Source organism: Ovis canadensis, chromosome 15, assembly GCF_042477335.2.
Source record: "Ovis canadensis isolate MfBH-ARS-UI-01 breed Bighorn chromosome 15, ARS-UI_OviCan_v2, whole genome shotgun sequence".
In the NCBI taxonomy this organism is placed as follows: domain Eukaryota; kingdom Metazoa; phylum Chordata; class Mammalia; order Artiodactyla; family Bovidae; genus Ovis; species Ovis canadensis.
Window position 1 is genome coordinate 12,941,377 of NC_091259.1, and position 23,329 is coordinate 12,964,705.

The 23,329-nt window shown below is 36.2% G+C and overlaps 1 protein-coding gene across 4 annotated transcripts in view; it reads right to left on the bottom strand.

The window, feature by feature from the left end:
- Positions 1-23,329, bottom strand: part of DYNC2H1 (dynein cytoplasmic 2 heavy chain 1) — a 493,166-nt gene that overhangs the window by 308,815 nt on the left and 161,022 nt on the right. For all 4 annotated transcript variants that reach the window (XM_069554796.1, XM_069554794.1, XM_069554793.1 and 1 more), the window contains exons 64-69: positions 16,896-16,994; positions 15,167-15,290; positions 8,160-8,323; positions 5,776-5,895; positions 5,089-5,223; positions 1,054-1,197 (exon numbers count right to left, since the gene is read on the bottom strand). In XM_069554796.1, the coding sequence (XP_069410897.1) occupies positions 1,054-1,197; positions 5,089-5,223; positions 5,776-5,895; positions 8,160-8,323; positions 15,167-15,290; positions 16,896-16,994 (786 nt within the window). The remainder of the gene's footprint in view (positions 1-1,053; positions 1,198-5,088; positions 5,224-5,775; positions 5,896-8,159; positions 8,324-15,166; positions 15,291-16,895; positions 16,995-23,329) is intronic.

Here is a 23,329-nt window from a genome sequence, read left to right on the forward strand (position 1 = left end):
CAAAGGAGATGGAAATGGCAACCACTCCAGTACTCTTGCCTGGAAAATTCCATGGATGGAGGAGCCTGGTAGGCTACAGTCCATGGGGTCGCACAGAGACAGACACAATTGAGCGACTTCACTTTCTTTCTTTCTATCTCCTTTGGAGAAGGAAATGGCAACCCACTCCAGTGTTCTTGCCTGGAGAATCCCATGGACAGAGGAGCCTAGTGGGCTACAGCCTATGGGGTTGCAAAGAGCCAGACGACTAAGCAACTAACGCACACACATACAGCCTCAAAAGTTCTCAAAAACATCGTGTAGGTTTATATTTATGGACATGAAAATTGTGTACAATATATTTTTAAAGCACAGTATTATCCCTTTTGGGTAAACTTATGTGTATTTTTTAACATATTCCCTCCAGTAGAATACAAACTTGATAAAAGAGTGTATATTCCTGTATTTCCATTTTCTAGAACAATACCTGTAACATACTACAGTCTCAAACATCAAGTGTGTGCTCAGTTGCTCAGTCGTGTCCGACTCTTTGCAACCCCATGGACTGTAGCCCATTAGGCTCCTCTGTCCATGGAATTCTACAGGAAAGAATCACTTTGCCATGCCCTCCTCCAGAGGATCGTTCCAACCCCAGGATCAAACCCAGGTCTCCTGAATTGGCAGGCAGGTTCTTTACTGCTGAGCCAAATGGGAAGCCCTCAAACAACAAGGGTATATTATGAAATTTTAAATGTTGTTTTCCCCAGGTAATGAGATTATGTTGTTAATTTCTGATCTTCCAGGTTTTTTTATGATCATCTTAGAACATAATCATTTATTAATTTATAATCATAAATCATTTCCATTAAGAGGGCTGTCACATTGGGACAGTTTGTTAAAAACACAAAATGCAACTAAGGAACCAACTTCTTTTAAACATAGTTTAAAGGTGTTATATTTGGTCTTGTGAAATGTAATTCTAAGCAACTTCACTCAAGAAATTATTATAAATTTAGCACCTAATAAAGCGATCTCTCTTATTCAGTCTCAGCTATAGGGTAACCACCAGCATACCTGTTTGTTTTGCAGAGCTCGCTGGAAAAGTCGGAGAAATGAAGCCAAGCTAAAGCGATACATGTTGTTAATTTTGGACAAGTCAGAGATAATGAAGTACATTTTGCTGGCACTCTCAGCCAGAGGGAGATAGGCATCCCGCTCCTGTGAAACAAGGCGGGGTGGAGGGGGGGATAACACCTTAGTACCAGTGTTCACAGCCACCTGCAGGCTCCTGTGCACATCCTTACTCTGCCAACACAGAGACAACGAATACAGATGAACCACAGAAGCCTACAACTCAGACATCATAATCCAGCTTTTATAATTTTTACACTTTTATACTTTTATGAAACTACACATCAATGTATTCTAAATACATCTCTACTCTGATTACAGAGCAGTACAAGGGATGGTTTTACTGAAGACCAAGCACACTTGCATTAGGAGAAAGAGGTAAACACTTGTATTGGGGTAAGATGAAATGGTAAACAGTTGTGATTAGAGGCCACGTCGGTCATGTGAGACAGCATGGCACTACGGCTATCCCTGAAGTGGATAAAAGTCAGAGCAATGAATGTAGCATGTGGGACTGGTACCAAAAGGATACTGATGGACGCAGAGTAGAGAAGAAGACTGCAACTGAGGGCCCACATTAAGATAATAGAGCACCTAGCACTGTCCAACATAAGCATAAAACGAACCAATAAGCACAAGGGCTTTCGTTCTGACTGAAGGTAAAGGATGATAAAGATGAAAGAATCATAGGATTAAATGGCCTTGAGGTTATGAATGGAACTCTGAGAAAGTTATCTATGTCACTCTGATCAAAGAAACAGGATTACAAATATGATATCGGCAAAATTATGTGCGTGAGTCAGGGATGCTTGTTCAGAAAGAGAATGCACAGAAAGGTCAAAATCCTTCTGGTAGAGAGTGACAGTTATGACATCTGCCATTTTAGTAGTGGTAGAGAAGGTGGGATGATTAGTTTGAAAAGAGGCTCTAAGCCTGTTCTAATTCTGGTTTCAACAGAGCGCTTTCTCAAGGGAAGAAAGAAATCTATGAATGTGCACAATTTGAGCAAGAACTGAAAAACACCTAAAATAAAATTTGGAAAAGTCGTTCAAGGAAATAGGAAAGAATTAAAGGATGTCAGCAAGGGACCACGTCAGGTTGGAGACTGAGAATTCACATTATCATTCACCTTTATTGCTTTTCCTCAGCAGATCTGTCGCCAAATGTAGGAGAAAAAAAGATACATTGTACTGATACAGGGTTGAAATTTTACTCTAGGAAATGTTAAAATAATGAAGTAAAAAGGATTTTAATTATTTATAAGAAAAGAGTTCATTTTAACAGCTGAGTAATACTCCATTGTGTATATGTACCACAGCTTTCTTATCCATTCATCTGCTGATGGACATCTAGGTTGTTTCCATGTCCTGGCTATTATAAACAGTGCTGCGATGAACATTGGGGTACATGTGTATTTGAATCAGTTCTGATGAGATGGATGAAACTGGAGCCGATTATACAGAGTGAAGTAAGCCAGAAAGAAAAACACCAATACAGTATATTAACACATATATATGGAATTTAGGAAGATGGCAATGACGACCCTGTATGCAAGACAGGGAAAGAGACACAGATGTGTATAACGGACTTTTGGACTCAGAGGGAGAGGGAGAGGGTGGGATGATTTGGGAGAATGACATTCTAACATGTATACTATCATGTGAATTGAATCGCCAGTCTATGTCTGACGCAGGATGCAGCATGCTTGGGGCTGGTGCATGGGGATGACCCAGAAAGATGTTATGGGGAGGGAGGTGGGAGGGGGGTTCATGTTTGGGAATGCATGTAAGAATTAAAGATTTTAAAATGTAAAAAATAAAAAACTAAAAATAAAAAAAAAAATAAAATAAAAAAAAAAGACAAAAAAAAAAAAAAGAAAAGAGTTCAGTCATCACATTCGTAGGGTAGAGGATGAAAAGGGAAGAAAGATGTTTTAATGTAACAATAACTTTTAACTCTTTTATTTATATACTTAATTTGCCTTAAGAAAAGTTTCAGGAATGGCAAAGATGCTCTTTAACAGCCAAAGAACTAAATAGACATTTCTCCAAAGAAGACATACGGATTGCTAACAAACACATGAAAAGATACTCAACATCACTCATTATCAGAGAAATGCAAATCAAGACCACAATGAGGTACCACTTCACACCAGTCAGAATGGCTGCGATCCAAAAGTCTGCAAGCAATAAATGCTGGAGAGGGTGTGGAGAAAAGGGAACCCTCCTACACTGTTGGTGGGAATGCAAACTAGTACAGCCACTATGGAGAAGAGTGTGGAGATTCCTTAAAAAATTGCAAATAGAACTGCCTTATGACCCAGCAATCCCACTGCTGGGCATATACACCGAGGAAACCAGAACTGAAAGAGATACGTGTACCCCAGTGTTCATCGCAGCACTGTTTATAATAGCCAGGACATGGAAACAACCTAGACGTCCATCAGCAGATGACTGGATAAGAAAGCTGTGGTACATATACACAATGGAGTATTACTCAGCCATTAAAAAGAATACCTTTGAATCAGTTCTGATGAGATGGATGAAACTGGAGTGGATTATACAGAGTGAAGTAAGCCAGAAAGAAAAACACCAATACAGTATACTAACACATATATATATGGAATTTAGAAAGATGGTAATGATGACCCTGTATGTGAGACAGCAAAAGAGACACAGATGTGTAGAGCGGACTTTTGGACTCTGAGGGAGAGGGAGAGGGTGGGATGATTTGGGAGAATGGCATTGAAACATATATATTATCATGTAAGAAACGAATCGCCAGTCTATGTTTGATGCAGGATACAGGATGCTTGGGGCTGGTGCATGGGGATGATCCAGAGAGATGATATGGGGTGGGAGGTGGGAGGGGGGTTCATGTTTGGGAACTCATGTACACCTGTGGTGGATTCATGTCAATGTATGGCAAAACCAATACAGTATTGTAAAGTAAAATAAAGTAAAAATAAAAATTAAAAAAAAATAGTCACTAAACACAAAAACACATTCAGTTTCAATTTCAGTACAAATTTATAGCAAAGGTCCGTCTAGTCAAGGCTATAGTTTTTCCAGTAGTCATGTTTAGATGTGGGAGTTGGACTAAAAGAAAGCTGAGCACTGAAGAATTGATGCTTTTTGAACTGTGGTGTTGGAGAAGACTCTTGAGAGTCCCTTGGACTGCAAGGAGATCCAACCAGTCCATCCTAAAGATCAGTCCTGGGTGTTCATTGGAAGGACTGATGTTGAAGTTGAAACTCCAACACTTTGGCCACCTGATATGAACAGCTGACTCATTTGAAAAGACACTGATGCTGGGAAAGGTTGAAGGTGGGAGGAGAAGGGGACGACAGAGGATGAGATGGTTGGATGGCATCACTGACTCAATGGACATGGGTTTGAGGAGACCGGGAGTTGGTGATGGACAGGGAGACCTGGAGTGCTGCAGTCCATGGGGTCGCAAAGAGTTAGACATGACTGAGCAACTGAACTGAACTGAACTGAGAACCCTAGTGTGCATGAGTGCTCAGTCATGTCCAACTCTTTGCAATCCCATGGACTGCAACTCACCAGGCTCCTCTATCCAAGAAATCCTCCAGGCAAGAATACTGGAGTTGGGTGCCATTTGCTCCTTCAGAGGATTTTCCCGACCCACGGACTGAACTTGTGTCTCCTGCATCTCCTGCACTGGCAGGCTAATTATTTACCACTGCACCACCTGGGCTTCCCTACGACTCTAGATAACGTGCCAGAAATCAGTGACATTCAGCAGGGGACAAAAATGACCAGCACTCTTTATCCTTGATACGCTCAACATCTACCACCCTCTCCATAATAACAAGAATTAGACCCAAGACCTGGCATTTTTGAATAGCTTTTTTTTTTGCAGTCATCATTCCACTGAAGTCTTGATACTATGATTTTTATTATATTAACATGAACATTTAAGAAAACAATATAAGATCATAAAGAAAATATTTACTTGATCAAGAGAAATTTGGAGTTTGTAAGATTCTTTAAGTGACTCCTGAATAAGTGCACTGCTTGCTTTTGTCTGATTCAAAGATTCAATCAAATCTTTATTTTCCAAAATATTACCTTGAGACGTGGCAAGTGTCTGTAGAAAAATTAATAAAATAATATGAACATTATTATATATACTAAAATGATCAATTAAAGGAAGTCCAAGTTAACTACTATTAATTTGATGATGTTTATGGGAACTTATGTACTTTTAAAAGAATTTCAATATTTTACAGGCTTGTATATGAAAAGATATTGCAAATCACTAGATGATACTATATCATTAGAGCTTTATATATATATTAACTTTATCAATTTAATAAAAATAAAAACCACTTAAAGTTACAGATCAAATCATAATCTCATGCTACTCAGAATGTTGTTCTGAGCATATAATTAAACATTCATGAAATACAGTATAAAGACAGTATTAGTTAAAAATCATTTGTCTTAAACATTACTTCCAAGTCTCATATTCCAAGATAGCTACCCTTTTTCTGTTTGAATTTTGATTTTAATATATATATAGATATTCTTCTGCTATAACCAAAAACATGCTGAAGGTATTATAACCTTTAAAAAAACAGCATTTGATTATAATCAAAATAATGTAATATGATCAACATCCTGAATAACTAAATTTTACCTCTAAAAGAGATTCTTCAAGCTTAGCTAACTGTATTTTCTTATCTTCTTCTTGTTGTAATAGTTTTGTTTTCTGTTCCTCTAAATCAGGTTTCTCATGTTGAATAGTTAATGCCAAAAGCTATATAAAAAAATTAAAAGGGCCAAGGTTATTTTAAGAATAAAGATTAAGCAAGACAAACCAAAGTGAAAACTTCCCATAAACAGACGTTATGTTTGATTGGATATTACAAATATGCTACTCTGTACACTTCATTCTTTCTGGTTAAACATATGAGACACTACCACAATTATTTCTGACAAAAAAGGCAAAAGGAATAGTGAAGCTAACTGATAAAATGTTACATATTATAAAAACAACTGTAAGAAATTACATCACTTAACGTATCAACATCTAATATTCAGTTCTTAGATTATATATAAAAACTATAAAAGCTAACTTTTTCCTGGCAATTAGTCACAAAAACAGATAAAGAGATATCTTACTTAAAATCAAAATCACAATGAGATACCATATCATACCTATTAAGATGGCTACAATTAAAAAGATGAATAATAATAAATGTTGTAACTATGTGTAAAAAGAAAAACCATTATATACTACTAATAAGAAACTAAAATTGTGCAGCTACTTTGGAAATTTTTTTCTATTCCTCAAAAATTTAAACATATTGTTACCATAGTGAAAATCACTCAGTCGTATCCGACTCTTTGCAACCCCATAGACTATACGGCCCATGGAATTCTCCAGGCCAGAATACTGGAGTGGGTAGCTGTTCCCTCCTTCAGGGGATCTTCTCAATCCAGGGATTGAACCCAGGCCTCCCACCTTGCAGGCAGATTCTTTACCAGCTAAGCCACGAGGAAACCCCAAGAACACTGCAGTGGGTAGCCTATCCCTTCTCCAGGGGATTCCTTCCCAACCTAGGAACTGGACTGGGGTCTCCTGCATTACAGGCAGATTCTTCACGAGCCAGACTACCGGGCAAGCACTGTTACCATGAGACACTGATACCATAAGACCCAGAAATCCCCCCAAAAAACACTGAAATGCAAACTTCCAAGGGCCAATCATATGCTACATGAGCTGAATCTTAATAAAGTTGTTGAAGACTGCTATGTCAAAGTCTTAAATTTAAAACTTTAAAATAGGGAATGACATTTGCATGTCATAAAATATGCTAATTTAAAATCTATTGTATAAACATGTTCAAATAGTTCTCATTAAAGTAATACCTAAATAGCACCTTTTAGCAATTATGGTGGAGATCTTTTATATAGAGGAAGCCATTCTGTCAAATTCTGCCAACCTTTGAGTAATTTGGACTTTGTTTTATTTATGACAAGAATCATCAAGGCTATCAAAAGACACTGTTGATGAAAACATGCAGTGAGTCATCTAATATGGTAAGAATAATATTCAAAAGGAGAGCTTTAAAAAATACAATAAAATAAAAAATCACAGCAAATATATATGCTACCATTTCAATCAAAAGAAAAAATATATACTATTGTTAAGTGAGTAAAAAAACAAGATGGCACTAAAAAATCAACAGGATATTTTTAAAAAGGAAATAAAATGAGTAACTGAGTGTGTAAGCAGAAGTCTGTACATGAAAATTATTTTGCAGTTTATGCAGTAATGATAAAATGTAATAAGCTGTATGCAGAAAAAGAGCATTCAAAGATTTTCCAGTCAAAAACAATGACATTCTAACATGTATACTATCATGTAAGAATTGAATCGCCAGTCTATGTCTGACGCAGGATGCAGCACGCTTGGGGCTGGTGTATGGGGATGACCCAGAGAGATGTTATGGGGAGGGAGGTGGGAGGGGGGTTCATGTTTGGGAACCCCTTTTAAGAATTAAAGATTTTAAAATTTAAAAAATAAAAAACTAAAAAAAATAAACAAAAACGTGAACAGCAAAAAAAAAAAAAGTTACTGCAGAGGTAAAGGAACAAAACAAATTTTCATTAAAGAAAGCAATTAATAAGAAAAAAAAATGCTGGATTTGGAATCAAAGATACTCAACTAGCTGAATAAGTCAACTAAATGAAATTTTAACACTAAAACTTCAGTTTTCACAATTAAAAAAAAATAAAGTTACTAATCTTAACATGTATGATCCCTCCATTTCTCAAATTCTAACAAATATAAGTAGACTGTAAAATAAAAGCTTTACTGGAAGAAGCAGCAATTTGACATTAGCAACAAATACATAATTCTAACACTAATGGACATACATTTCCAAGTATATTTTCAAAATCATGAGTTTAAATGCCAATCAGTTTAACAAAATAGCTTCTCACTCAAAGTATTTCACAAGTATACAAAGAAGATTTCTAAGATTTCTGAGGCAAATTATGACTGTCCACATATACCTGTCCTCGTAATCCACTTCTTGTTGTAGTAAAGTTAACCTCAGTAACAATGGAAGCCGCATCCGGTGGAATAAAGGGATTTGGGCTTCTTGTTGACAAAAACAGACGAAACTCTTCATTATAGTCGATAATTTTGTCACCTATTTGTACCACATAACGTGGTCCTATTTTTTAAAACGACATAATTAGCTGGTCTGAATATGCAGTATTTTGCTACATGACATTAAAAAAGACAATTTTTTAGTACTTCTAAATAGTTTTTACTACAGGCTTTTCAATACAGTCCAAAAGACAGCAACAGTGAGGCTACCCAAAAGACCGTTAACAAGAATGCTCTACTAATCAGTCAGCACTTAGGCAAACAAGGATAAATAATACTTATTAAGACAATCCTAGGATACTGAAGCATCGAAAGACTATCTACTTATATCTAATATGTGCTCAGTTATGTACAACTCTTTGTGACCCCCATGAACCCTCTGTCCATGGGATTTTCCAGGCAAGAATACTTACTGAAGTGGGTTGCCATTCCCTTCTCCAGGGATACAGTTTTAACATTAATTATATGTTTCATACTATCAAATTTTCTGAAATGTTTGATTATAAATGACAAAAATGGAAATGCTTAATTATTGTCTACTTCAAATTTTATCAGTTTCAAAGTATTTATTGTGCTAGTATTTAAGATGTAACACTTAAAAACAGAATGACTGGTAAAACCTGGAAAAAACAACATATCAGTAATTGCAAAGAATCCATTATTAATGTCAAAAAGAATTTATTCAGACTATCATGCACAGGAGCTTTGCAACAAGTGAAACTGAGAAAAAGTAAACTTCTGCCTCATAAAGAAGCTTTTTATATTCTAATATAAATAATTATTTTAATTATATATCATATACAGAAAAATCAATCAAATATTACACCCATTATTTATGATTTCAACTGATAAAAGTAATTTTTTAGGTAAAAAAACACACATTAGCAAAGATTATTTTCTAATGTTACAAAAACCAATGTAAAGAATTTTTGAGAATCGTAGAATAGATTTTTAAATTTTACTTACCTTTCTAAACTTAACATGAAAAGAATTCAAACATACTTTATGAAAGAGGATACTCAAAGGATCAAAAAAATCAAAATAATATTGAAAGAAATATACAAATTTAAAGAGTCAATGTAATAACTATATACCAAATAGAATGATTCAAAACAATACAAGCAGAATGCAAAGAAAACTAATCTAAGGACATCAGAGTAAAATCAATGAAAACCAATTACAAAGAAAAGTTATATATTATCCAGAGAAAAATGATGTATCACTTACAAAAAAGCAACAATAAACCAGCAGGCAATTTCTCAATAGGCATAAGCTAGAATAAGATGCAATAAAAACCTTAAAGTGCTACAGAAAATAGCTGTCAACCTAGAATTCTGTTAGATACAGAGAAAAAAATATCACTTAAAAATGAAAAAAATGCTTGTTTCAATAGATCTGCACTAAATGAAATGATAAAGGAAATTCTTCAGACAGAAAATAATAATCCCAGCGGAAATGAGACAATGGAAACACTGGGAGAACACCCTAAAGGTTAAACATGTATAAATACAGATCTTAAAATCAGTACTTATAACATCATATGGAGCATGATAATGCAGCGCAATAATGATGCAAAAGCAAGTATGGGGTGTATGGAATTAAAGATCACAGAAAAGTGGCCATCATTCATCTATTAAAGTTAAGCCACAGGTGCATATTGTTATACACAGAGTAGCCATGAAAAACAAACATCTGATTAAAAATCAATCAGGCTCCTTAAAAAACAGTATTAGTTATTGCAAGAATTGGTTAGCTAAATTATACATACAAAAAAGTAAGACTGTCTCATGAATAGAAATAAAAAACCAAATGATACACTATTTATGAGAAACACATTTTATAAAGAAAACCAATAGAAAGCTAAAATAAAAGAATTCAAAAATATTCTAATACCAATCTTCAAAATTAGTGTAATTATTCTAACACCAAATTCTAAAACTTGAGATATTTCTAAAGTCAAAGGACAGTTGATAATGATAAAGAAAATAACCAAGCAGAAAGACAGCACATATCAAAATATGTATGTATACAAACACGTAGCTTCAAAATATTTAAAATAAAAATTGACAGAACTGAAAAGCAAATCCAAAATCATAAGAGACTTTTTTTCTCAATACATAATAGGGCAAATAGAAGTAAAAAGTAAAGATAGAGAAAGTGTAAGCATTACAATTAACAAACATTTATGAATATGAGCCAATGCCAGATCATAAAGAAAACTTCAATAGGACTTAAAAAACTGAACACTTCAGAATAAGTTTTCTGACCACAACGGAGTTACGCTAGAAACTGATCACAAAAGAATACCTAGCAAATATCCAACTCCCTGGACATTAAATAAAAAAGCATTATGTAACTTATGATTTTTAAAAAAACACATATCCAAACTTGTGGTATAAAGCTGAAGAAGGACTTAGCAGAAAATTTATAGATAGAAATGACTATGTTAGAAAAAAGAAAATATTGAATTATCAATGCTTTTTATTTCTATTTCAACAATCTAGGAAAAAAGACAACCAAAAAAAATCTAAGGTAAATATTAGGAATAAAATCAATAAAAACAAAAATTGAAAATACAATAGAGAAAATTAACAAAGTTAAAAATTGATATCTGAAAAGTCAATAAAACTGATACACTGTTATCAAGACTAACCAAAGAAAAAGAGAAACAAAATATCATTTTTGATAAATGACACATTATTGAAAACCTCACTGAAGTTTTAAAGTTATAAGAATATTATATACAGATATAGCAAAACATTTGACAAATTAGATGCAATAGACAAATACCTAAAAAAAATTAACCTAAGTTGACATAAACATAATACAAACAAAACAACATTAACCCAGGGATAAGAAATCCAAACGGTAAAGGAGGAGGATGCAGAAAACATCAAAAATATGTCTACATGTGAAACAATCCTCACTGAAAACCAAATGCAGCAGCACTAGAAGATGTAAAAACACAGGTTTGTGTAAAAAGGCATGGGAAGTGATCAGGTCTATAGCTGTGCCCCTAAGAGATGACTCAGAAGAAGAGGGATCATACAGGCAGAGCTCCTCCCAAGGGAGTAGGTGGTCTGAGTCACAAACCATGCAAAGGTCTTGTCCAAAGGTCTGACACTGAGAAATGAGTCTCCGTGCTACCTGCTGGGACTAACGGGAGGACCGTGAGCAGCCTGGATGCTGTTCACAAGGAGCCACAATACATGCCTGCTTACTGCTAAACCAGGGGGAGAGAAGGGATTAAAGCTGCACGGGTAGCTGACTCTGTTCCTATGAAGGCTTCAGCACATACCCCAATCCAAGCCTACAACCGCTCAACTGGGGTAAGGGCTGCTACAGATGAGCAGAAAGCTCAGCTGGGAAAAAGAAAACTCAGACCTAAAGAAATGTCTGAGCAGGGTGCTATTGCTGCTAAGTCGCTTCAGTCGTGTCCGACTCTGTGCGACCCCACAGCAGCCCACCAGGCTCTCCCGTCCCTGGGATTCTCCAGGCAAGAACACTGGAGTGGGTTGCCATTTCCTTCTCCAATGCATGAAAGTGAAAAGTGAAAGTGAAGTCACTCAGTCGTATCCGACTCCGCGACCTCCTGGACTGCAGCCTACCAGGCTCCTCCATCCATGGGATTTTCCAGGCAAGAGTACTGGAGTGGGGTGCCATTGCCTTCCAGCTATTACAGGTACTTACACAGGCAGCACCTCAGAGCAGCCACAACTTCTGTCTCTGGTAAGACATCCACAATTTGCACCCAGGCCAATACCAAGGGCCCCATCCAGCCCCTCTTATCCAGGCATGGCTCCCTTCCTGGGAAAGGAGGCTGGTGCCGATCAGGGAGGGAACACACTTAAAGGGGATGGAACCAGCTCAGACCCAACCTTCAAAACTTCTGCTCCAACCACTTGGGAACAGGCCCTTTCCCCTCCAGAGCCAGTGATGGCCACCGAGCAGAGGACAAGCCCCAGAAACACCTGGCTGTGAATGAACAACTCCATCTCCAGCCTAACCTACAAGGCGACAGCTGTCAGCAAACCAGAGGAAAGGCAGGTCTGGGGTTTACATCAGTTTCAGCGCTCCCACGGAAGCCTCTAGGCACAAGCAGACTGCAGAGGGACACTCCTGCACAAAGGCAGCCACTAGAGACCGCAACAGAAGCAATGCAAGCCCACCTCCAGAAACAAGAAAAATCTGAAATAAGCAACCTAACCGACCATCTGGAGCACTTAGAAAATAAAAAACAAATAAAGCCCAAAGGCAGTAGAGACTTTGAGGAGGAACTATACCTTATTCTTCTTTTGGATCAATACATATTTGAAGCGATTTTTGAACTGCATAAATTTGAGGAGAAGTACATTCTATTCCTATTATTTGTACCTGTTTCAACATCACTATGCAGAAATGCAGTTATTGCTTAGATTAAAGCTTTGCTTTATGTCATTTTAGGACAACCATCCTCTGTCCTCAGCGGAAATGTACAATAACAAATGACTATTCACGAGGAACTCAAAACTGTGGAAAACGACAATGTGAAGTATAATTAAAGGGGATAACAGACTTCAGCTGAAGTCATATGAACACATCCAACTCTGGACTGAAGGTGGAAAAAGTAAGGTAGGGTCAAGACTTTTAACTGCCTTTTTCTCAATGAAATGAATAGAAATTAACAAATTCACCCAATCAGCCCTGAACAACTATCTGGAATAGTGGTTCATCACGTGAACCAATCATGACATAGAATATTATCATTTTTCAGCACATTCGATTTTAGGGGACCTTGTCAAACTCCATTCTCAGACAGTGAAGCAGATACAGTTAAGACCTAACACCAGTCAGAGCTCATTAAGACAAATTTAATGACCCCAAGGGACAACATATAAACTATAAAGAGAGTCAAATTCAGATGATCAAAAGATTCCTTTCCACTTCCTTGAAGATAGTATAGCAAGAGGTGGTTCAACAGATCTGAATTAGCTCTAGTAAAGAACAGACTGAGACCAGAGACTGCACTCTGGGAGGTAACTCCAGGTTACATCAGAAACCGTCCCACTCCTAGAGTTCTTTCCATAACTCATCAACCACTGCCTGCCAAGCATAACTATTAGTGGGATGAAAGGCGATCAGTAGATAGTGCAGGCTTTGCGATTCCATCACTTTGCCCCCCCAAAACTCCAATTTTCTAAACTCTGTGGTGCTAGCAAAGTGTGTCGTGCAAGTAACTATGTATTTATATATAAGTACACGTCTATGTATGTCCACATATACACTTTGCACAACATGCAAAGCTTAAGGGCATTATTTCCTAATATCAAAGTGTGGGTTAGGTACCTGCACAAAGAGGTGATGTAACATTCTAAGACCTGTATTCTCAGGGTGACCAGCTTGCAAGGCCCTTAACCACTGTCTGGGAATTGGGGATTTTGTTAAGGTTCGTATGTTTACCAGAACAGGAAAGAGTAGCTCACTGTGCTTAAACTGTTGTACAAACAAAATGGTGTATGCTGAACACCTGCTTTCCTTTGGGAAGTCTGGAATTTTGCTCCCTGCTGGGCAGACTATGCTTACATAATCAGCCCCCTTGAAATCTCTGGACACTGAGTCTTCCTTGGTGTGTAGACAACTTACACATGTGTTATCACAACTTGTCCTGGGGGATTTAAACAGAGCCTGACTGCGATCCAAAAATCTGCAAGCAATAAATGCTGGGAGGGTGTGGAGAAAAGGGAACCCTCCTACACTGTTGGTGGGAATGCAAACTAGTACAGCCACTATGGAGAACAGTGTGGAGATTCCTTAAAAAATTTCAAATAGAACTACCGTATGACCCAGCAATCCCACTGCTGGGCATACACACCGAGGAAACCAGAATTGAAAGAGACACATGTACCCCAATGTTCATCGCAGCACTGTTTATAATAGCCAGGACATGGAAACAACCTAGATGTCCATCAGCAGATGAATGGATAAGAAAGCTGTGGTACATATACACAATGGAGTATTACTCAGCCATTAAAAACAATTCATTTGAATCAGTTCTGATGAGATGGATGAAACTGGAGCTGATTATACAGAGTGAAGTAAGCCAGAAAGAAAAACACCAATACAGTATACTAACACATATATATGGAATTTAGAAAGATGGCAATGACGACCCTGTATGCAAGACAGGAAAAAAGACACAGATGTGTATAACGGACTTTTGGCCTCAGAGGGAGAGGGAGAGGGTGGGATGATTTGGGAGAATGGCATTCTAACATGTATACTATCATGTAAGTATTGATTCGCCAGTCTATGTCTGACGCAGGATACAGCATGCTTGTGGCTGGTGCATGGGGATGACCCACAGAGATGTTATGGGGAGGGAGGTGGGAGGGGGGTTCATGTTTGGGAACGCCTGTAAGAATTAAAGATTTTAAAATTAAAAAAATAAAAAACTAAAAAAAAAAAATTAAGCTCAAGAGAAAAATAAAAAATAAAATAAAATAAATAAACAGAGCCTGAGTGACTCCAATGAAAGAAGACTCGGAATTTGCACCTAGTTTCCCGACTCCTGACTTCACCCTACGTGCCTTTTCTCTTTGCTGACTTTGCTTTGTAGCCTTTCCTGCAATTAACATAAGCCATGAGTACACCCATGTGCTGAGTCCCTTGAGCCTTCCTCGTAAGACACTGTACCTGGGAATGGTGTGGGAGACCCTGATATGGCCCTTCTTGTATAAATACACGTTAATTAAAAGTTTTTTAACTGCTATTACTATTAGATTCTGACATTACTATCATCCACCTCCAAAAAGTTTTCATATCCTCAGATTCAGTGGAAAGACAAAAAAAAGTCAAAGGTAGTTGTAAAGTTGAATATTTTATATTTAAAAAATAGTTACTCTTTGGAAACTGTCAAATATTCATTTACCTTGAGCAACCAGATCTCGTCTCAATAGTGGATAAAGTACAGGTTCTACACCATCCATTTCTTGTATAATAAGGGTTTTCCCAAAACGTACTGCCAACTCAAGAGCTGTGATAAAGTTACTATCCTAAGAGAATAAATAAGAATACATATGAATTCCTTTATTACCTTAGATTTATAAAGGTCATATATATATTGAAAATATTAACAGGAATAATACAAACATTTTAAAATCAATATGTTAATAACATAAATTATTCATAATTGTCTTCATCAGCTTATAAGTATTTGATGATGAACCAAGTTTACTGGATAAATTATCAAATAAATTCATAAATAATTTAAATATATATATTAGAAAAATAAGAATTTTAAATTAATAATAAAAACAGCCTTTAAAATTTTCTAGAATTTCAAATTGACGCAGAAAAAAATTTTCAAATTCTATATGCAATAATTTACTCATCTAGTTATTAATAAAAACTATTTATATTAAATATCAAACATTGAATGGAGTAACAAAGACAAGCTGATGAATTCTAGTAAACTTATCTTGCTGTGATAGTTCTAATTATTTTGAAAAGAAACGTTTAGACAAAATTTTATAACCAGGCAAGAATTTTTAGTCTTTCTGAGTAGGCAAAAAGTCACTTTAAATACCACTCCAATTCTCCAACTTTGTTTAAAAAAGTTAAATATTTGGATTTATTATAATAATCATTATCTAAATATCCTACTCTCAGAGGTTAAAGCATCTGCCTGCAATGCGGGAGACCTGGGTTTGATTCCTGGGTTGGGAAGATCCCCTGGAGAAGGAAATGGCAACCCACTCCAGGACTCTTGCCTGGAGACTCCCATGGACAGAGGAGCTTGGTGGGGTACAGTCCAAAGGTCGCAAAGAGTCGGACACGACCGAGCAACTTCACTTTCACTACAACCCCCATAAGTGACATTAAATATTTTATATACTATATAAATAATTACATATTACAATTATTCTTAAACACAAATGAGTTAGATATCCCAATTTCATAAGTGAAGAACATTTTAAAGAGGTAATTTTTCAAGCATCTGAATTAAAATGATTAAAAACTTGATTAAATTCAAAAATTGATTAAAAAATTAATCATGCATTAAGATTTTCTCAAAAAACATGAAAAATAATTTCTCTGGCAAGATAAACATGACAGTGAGAAGTCACTACACAAAACACTATTACACTTCATTGACCAATTGTCAAATCTCGAGACACAACACAGACGATCACTGCTGAGTTACATGAAGAGGAAATTTAAAAATCCAGGGGATTTTCCTATCCCTAAGTAACTTACTTCTATAGCATCCTTCTATAGCACTTAACTTTAATCATAATTTAGTATAAATGCTTATTTGTTTAGTGGAACTAAACAAATTATTATCTCCATAAGGGCATGAACTGTGACTACTAACATAAATTCCTGGGGCTTAGATCAATACTTTGCATATAGAAGGAATCAAACAAAGATTCTTATTCCTTTTTACAAATTATAAAACTAAAGCTAAGAAAGCTACATTTCTTTCCCCAGGACCCATGCCAGGTTACCTTATAAGAACTCGGTTTGAACCTATGTTTTCTGATTGCAGACCCAGAGCTCTTGCTACCATAAGATGTCGTTACTCCATTACTACTTGGTACCTACATTATAAGTAACACATACCTGTACCTGGTATCTAGATTATAAGTAACACATACCTGCTGGTTAATAACTTCCAAGCGTGAGTCTTTCAAATGCGTCTTTAACCATTCTGTAGCTTGGGAAGAAGGGTCGATAAGAAATGGGCATACTCGACTCTAATTTAAAGAAAAAAATTATAAGCTTTCATTAAATGAAAGTAATTGCCTAAAAATTATTAAACAATTAATGAGTGAGCTTTTCTCTCAGGTTTTGAAGAACACAAATATACAACTATAATGAGGAAATGAAGGCAGTTTTTAGCTCCACTGGAGGCTAAATAAATTTTACCAGAAATTAATATTAGGTTATTAAATTTAACCAGAGTAAAGTTAGAACATAGTCTTATTTACTACTCAATAACACAGAAAATGTACATTAACAACACAGCAAGCGAGCATTCTAGTCCTAAGTAGATGCCATTTGCACTTCTCTTTTTGGTTTTAAAATATACAAGTCATTCCCTAAACTGTAGATGTTCTTTGGTTGAATAAACGAAGTAAGAGCTAATCATAAAAGTATTGCTGAAATAATCAGTGATATAATTATTTATATTTTAAGACTAATTTTTCTAAAGTAGTGTACATAATTACTATTAAAAAAGGATTATCCTAGAAGAGAAATTTACATAAGATGATTGGTTAAGATCTAACAAACTATGAACCAAATTCATTACTTCACACCTTGCACTAATTAAACTCTGAAACAAACATAAAATTAGAAAACTACATACACATGCCATTCAGAAAACGAAAGGAAGCCAATTATATATTTATATATCTTTACATATATACGTACCTATATAAAGCCAATTATATATTTATGTATATTTACATATATTTAAGTTGACCATATGTCATAAATATATGATAAATTTTAAACCATCTAATAGTCATTGTTACCTAGCAAATCAGATTTAAATAACAACTGACCCAATTTTTCTTAAATTTTCACATTTATTTGAAAAACATGCAGTTACAGGATATAAGGATAAGATAACACGTGAGGGCAACAGTGAAGTGAAGACTTAGAACTGGGGTAGATCTAATAAGGCCACGGATGTTACCGTACTGGCATCTCAAAAGGAGGGGGATGGTGGGATAACATGTCCTGGGGATCAACAGCATTTATCTGCAAGGATGCTGAAAACTGCCAACACCCGGTTATAATAAAGAGCTGACTGACTCTAAAACAGCTTTATTACTGTTTTAAAATTCTCTCTAAATATTGCAGCCTCTTTTTACCTGTATCTAGAGGAGACCACTAACACCACAAATCCCCCAGTGTTACCCCACTGTATGATCTTCACCCAGCATCTACTTCTGGAGGCTTCACTTACTGCTCCACCACATATATGTGCTATTGCAAGCAAAATAACATGGCTAGCAAACCTCCTAAGTATTATCAAAGTATTACACCCTAGGTTTTAGATCTTATTTTATGCCAGCATTCAATAGCCAACATTCCACAAGTAAACCAGATTTTGCTTAACTACAAAAACAATTATTTTAAATTTTAAAAAGTTCTTACCCATGATTTCAAGCCAATGATCTGAAGCAGTTAAAAAGAGAATAAGATAATGTTTCAAAAAATCATGTATTTAGCACAGAAAATATGCCTAAAAATTTCAAAGAATACTTACAAGTTTGTGTTCATCTTATTTATACTTCTCCAGAGACACAGAGAAGACCTCTAAGGTATACTTTAGGTGTGTGTTCCATGATTAAATGTGGTCAAATTCTACATTTAACAAATTATAGATCCAAAAATGTTGAGCTTTCATTCATTCATGCCATTCATTCATCTACCATACAATGCAAGGGATACAAAAACTAACAAAATACATTCCCTCACCCTTACTGGCCACCATCCAATAAAGAAGCAAAAAATGAAAAATTTTTTTAAATCAAAGATAACTCAAAATTATAAGTGGATCATAAGTGGAGTTAGGGGAAGCTGCTGGGAAGCAATTCAAGTCTAAATAGATTTAAAAAGATAGGACTTTGCCAGGGAAAGAAGCTAAAAAATAAAAGCAAATTTGGTCCAGACAACAGCATGATTGAGAGAAGAGTAAAAAGCCTGGGAGTATCTGGAAAACCACCAGTGACTTAGTATAGTTGGAGTAAAAGTACAGGCAGTTTTGTTATTTTTGAAATTTTATACATTGATTCTTTTGGCTCTTTGCAATAAATTATCAATATAAATAGTGATGGCCAAAAAAAAGTTTAGGCAAAGATGATGCATATAAAATGGTAGGAGTAATCAGAGGTCTTTCTGATCATAAAGAAGCTTTCATGCCATGTTTAAGGATAATGAAATTTTTCTTTTCAGGTGATGAGCAGTCACTGAAATATATTATTCAAGGAATTGTCATGATCAGATTAACATTTTAGGAGAATCAGTCCAAAAACAATAAAGGAACTGATACTGGGGGCAAGTGACCAGCTGCTGTGATGATGTATTTACCACAACATGAGGTAGGCCTCAGTGAAGCCACTGGCGGCAGGCACGGTTGGAACAGAATGAATTGAGGACACATTTGAGAAACAGATTTGAGAAGACTGGCTGAATAATTAACTGAGAGAACAATTAAAGAGACATAGCCAAGAATGAGTTGCAGTCTGCATTACTAGACCAAAACAGTGACATCTCCAGCATTAGGAAACAGAAGAGAAGCAGGTTATAATAAGTCAGAGGGAAGAGAAACAATTACTAGAGAACACAGCTACCTTTGCCTAACATGCATGCCCCAATCATACATTTCTCACGGGATTATCAATCCTCCAGAACTGCATACAAGGGGTGAGCAAGTGACCCAAACTAACCAATAAGAAACTTTTGTTGAGGACTGACATAAATGATGGAAAGGATGAGAAGCGATATCGTTAGTCCGAGAACAGAAACTGTGATACTGGTAAAACTCACAAGTCACCAATGTCTATCAATAACACATGGCAGAACCTATCGAAGAATAAATCCATCTAAGAATATGGAAGAATAAATCCATCTATTAAGATGGAGGAAAGAGAGAGAGAGATGTCCTGGTAATATCATTTGAATCCTGAAGCTAGTTTAAACCATTTGAACATCTCAGTTACTTTAAAGCATAAATTACTTTTTAAAAAGAAAATGTATTATATATACTTGGCCACTGATTCTAAACTTAAAAAAAAATTTTTTTTAATGATTAAAGACAAAGTTTGAACTGCATACAAAGCTCCAGAAAATAATATCTAATAGGAAATTAGAACTACAGATCAGGGGCTCAGAACAGACGTCAAACGTTAGAGTCAAACATGATATCAATTGTAATTCTTCTCTCCTTGGGGGGAAAAAAAAGATTAGTTAGGGGACATTTTTGAAAGCGATTTTTTTCTTCCACTTTTACTGAGATATAATTGACAATCATGTGTAAGTTAAGATGTACAAAACAGTGATTTCACTTACATGTATCATGAAATGATTGTCATAGTAAATTTAGTGAATATCCATAATATCATACAGGTGCAAAATTCAAGAAATAGTTTGTTTGGTTTTCTTCTTGCAATGAGAACTCTTAGGATTTCATCTCTAAGCAACTTTCATATATAACATAGAGCAGTGCTAATAATATTTATCATGTTGTACATAATGTCCCTAGTGCTTATTTATTTTATACTTGAAAGTTTGTCCCTTCTGACTTTCATCCAATAAGAAAGAAACTACTGTTTAAAACATTTATAAAACTACAACTTTATTTTTATTTTTAATAACCACAAGTGGGGTAAGGGTAGAAATATTTTGTAAATACAACTAAAAGTCATCTTTTGATAACATAAGGAGAATTACATTGATGGAAATAACACAAAATAAAAAAGTTAAAACATATACAGAACCATAAACACATGTCTCTCAAAGGCAGTCTTACAGCACAGACTGGCTAGGCAGCAATGTTTGAATCTTGGCTTTACCTTTAGACAGCTCTGTGACCTTCAACAAGAAACTTAACCCTTCTGCATCTCAACTTCCTTATCTACAAAAGGATATGTGTACCTAAAGGACAGAAATGGTATGGACCTAACAGAAACAAAAGATATTAAGAAGAGGTGGCAAGAATACATGGAGCAACTGTACAGAAAAGATATTCACAACCCAGATAATCACGATTGTGTGATCACTCACCCAGAGCTAGACATCATGGAATGTGAAGTCAAGTGGGCCTTAGGAAGCATCACTATGAACAAAGCTAGTGGAGGTGATGGAATTCCAGTTGAGCTATTTCAAATCCTGAAAGATGATGCTGCACTCAATATACCGGCAAATTTGAAAAACTCAGCAGCGGCCACAGGATGGGAAAAGGTCAGTTTTCATTCCAATCCCAAAGAAAGGCAATGCCAAAGAATGTTCAAAGTACCGCACAACTGCACTCATCTCACACACTAGCAAAGTAATGCTCAAAATTCTACAAGCCAGGCTTCAACAGTACGTGAACTGTGAACTTCCAGATGTTCAAGCTGGATTCAGAAAAGGCAGAGGAACCAGAGATCAAATTGCCAACATCTGCTGAATTATCAAAAAAACAAGAGAGTTTCAGAAAAACACCCACTTCTGCTTTATTGACTATGCCAAAGCCTTTGACTGTGTGGATCACAATAAACTGTGGAAAATTCTTAAAGAGAGGGAATACCAGAACACCTGACCTGCCTCCTGAGAAATCTGTATGCAGGTTAAGAAGCAACAGTTATAACTGGTCATGGAACAAACAACTGTTTTCAAATAGGGAAAGGAGTATGTCAAGGATGTATATTGTCACCCTACTTATTTAACTTATATGCAGAGTACATCATGAGAAACGCACAAGCTAGAATCAAGACTGCCTGGAGAAATATCAATAACCTCAGACATGCAGATAACACCACCCTTATGGGAGAAAGAAAAAGTGAAAGAGGAGAGTGAAAAAGTTGTCTTAAAACTCAACATTCTGAAAACTAAGGTCAGGCATCTGGTCCCATCACTTCACTGGAAATAGATGGGGAAATAGTGGAAACAGTGACAGACTTTACTTTTGGGGACTCCAAAATTACTGCAGATGGTCACTGCAGTCATCAAATTAAAAGATGCTTGCTCCTTGGAAGAAAAGTTATGGCCAACCTAGACAGCATATTAAAAAGCAGAGACATCACTTTGCCAACAAAGATTCATCTAGTCAAAGCTATGGTTTTTCCAGTAGTCATGTATGGATGTGATATTTGGACTATAAAGAAAGCTGAGCACCAAAGAATTGATGCTTTTGAACTATGGTATTGGAGAAGACTCCTCAGAGTCCCTTGGACTGCAGGAGATCCAACCAGTCCATCAAGGAAATCAGTCTTGAATATTCATTGGAAGGACTGATGCTGAAGCTGAAACTCCAATACTTTAGCCACCTGATGCAAAGAACTGTATCACGGGAAAAGACCCTGATGCTGGGAAAAACTGAAAGTGGGAGAAGGGGACGACAGAGGATGAGATGGTTGGATGGCATCACCAACTCAATGACATGAGTTTGCGTAAACTCCGGGAGTTGGTGATGACAGGGAGGCCTGGTGTGCTGCAGTACATGGGATCGCAAAGAGTCAAGATGCGACTGAGCGACTGAAATGACTGACTGACTAAATAGGGTTGATTTGAAAAGTAAATGAGTTAAGTATTTAAGTGCTTTACTTCTATTAATTTTTAAATAATAATATATGAACAAAATGGACTTCCCAGGTGGCTCAAAGATAAAGAACCCTCCTGTCAATGCAGGAAGCAGAGGAGACGCCAGTTGGATCCCTGGATTTGGAACATCTCTTGGAGAAGGAAATAGCAACTCACTGCAGTATTCTTGCCTGGAAAATCCCATGAACAGAGAAGCCTGGCAGGCTATAGTTTATAGAGTGGCAACGAGATGGAAACAACTGATCAACTGAGCATGCACAAACAACATAGTAAGTATACAAAAGCGTTTAATATTATTATGTATTGGGGATTTAATGACAAAGATATGTCTCAATGTAATTTACCTTCACAAGTCTATATTCTTTAGACTAATACCAAATTAGCTTGCATTGCCTCAACACACAATAAATGGCAGGAGGGAAAAACATTCTCAGATACGTGTGGGTGGTTTAAAGAAAACTAATTTGACACTGAACTGTCCATAAACAACAAAAAACAAATAGCTAGTACATGTCTTTACAAGAAAAATTTACAATACTGTGAAGATTAAACCAAGAAAAACTTATAAACTGTGAAATTTAAACGAATCATAGTTTCCATCTTCTTTCTGGATGCTCTTTACTCACACCTCTCCATAGTGTCTAACAGACATGTGCACGCATGCTCAATCGCTCAGGCATGTCCAACTCTTTGCAACCCCACAGACTAGCGCACCAGGCTCCTCTGTCCATGGGATTCTCTAGGCAAGAACACGGGAGTGGGTTGCCATTTCCTT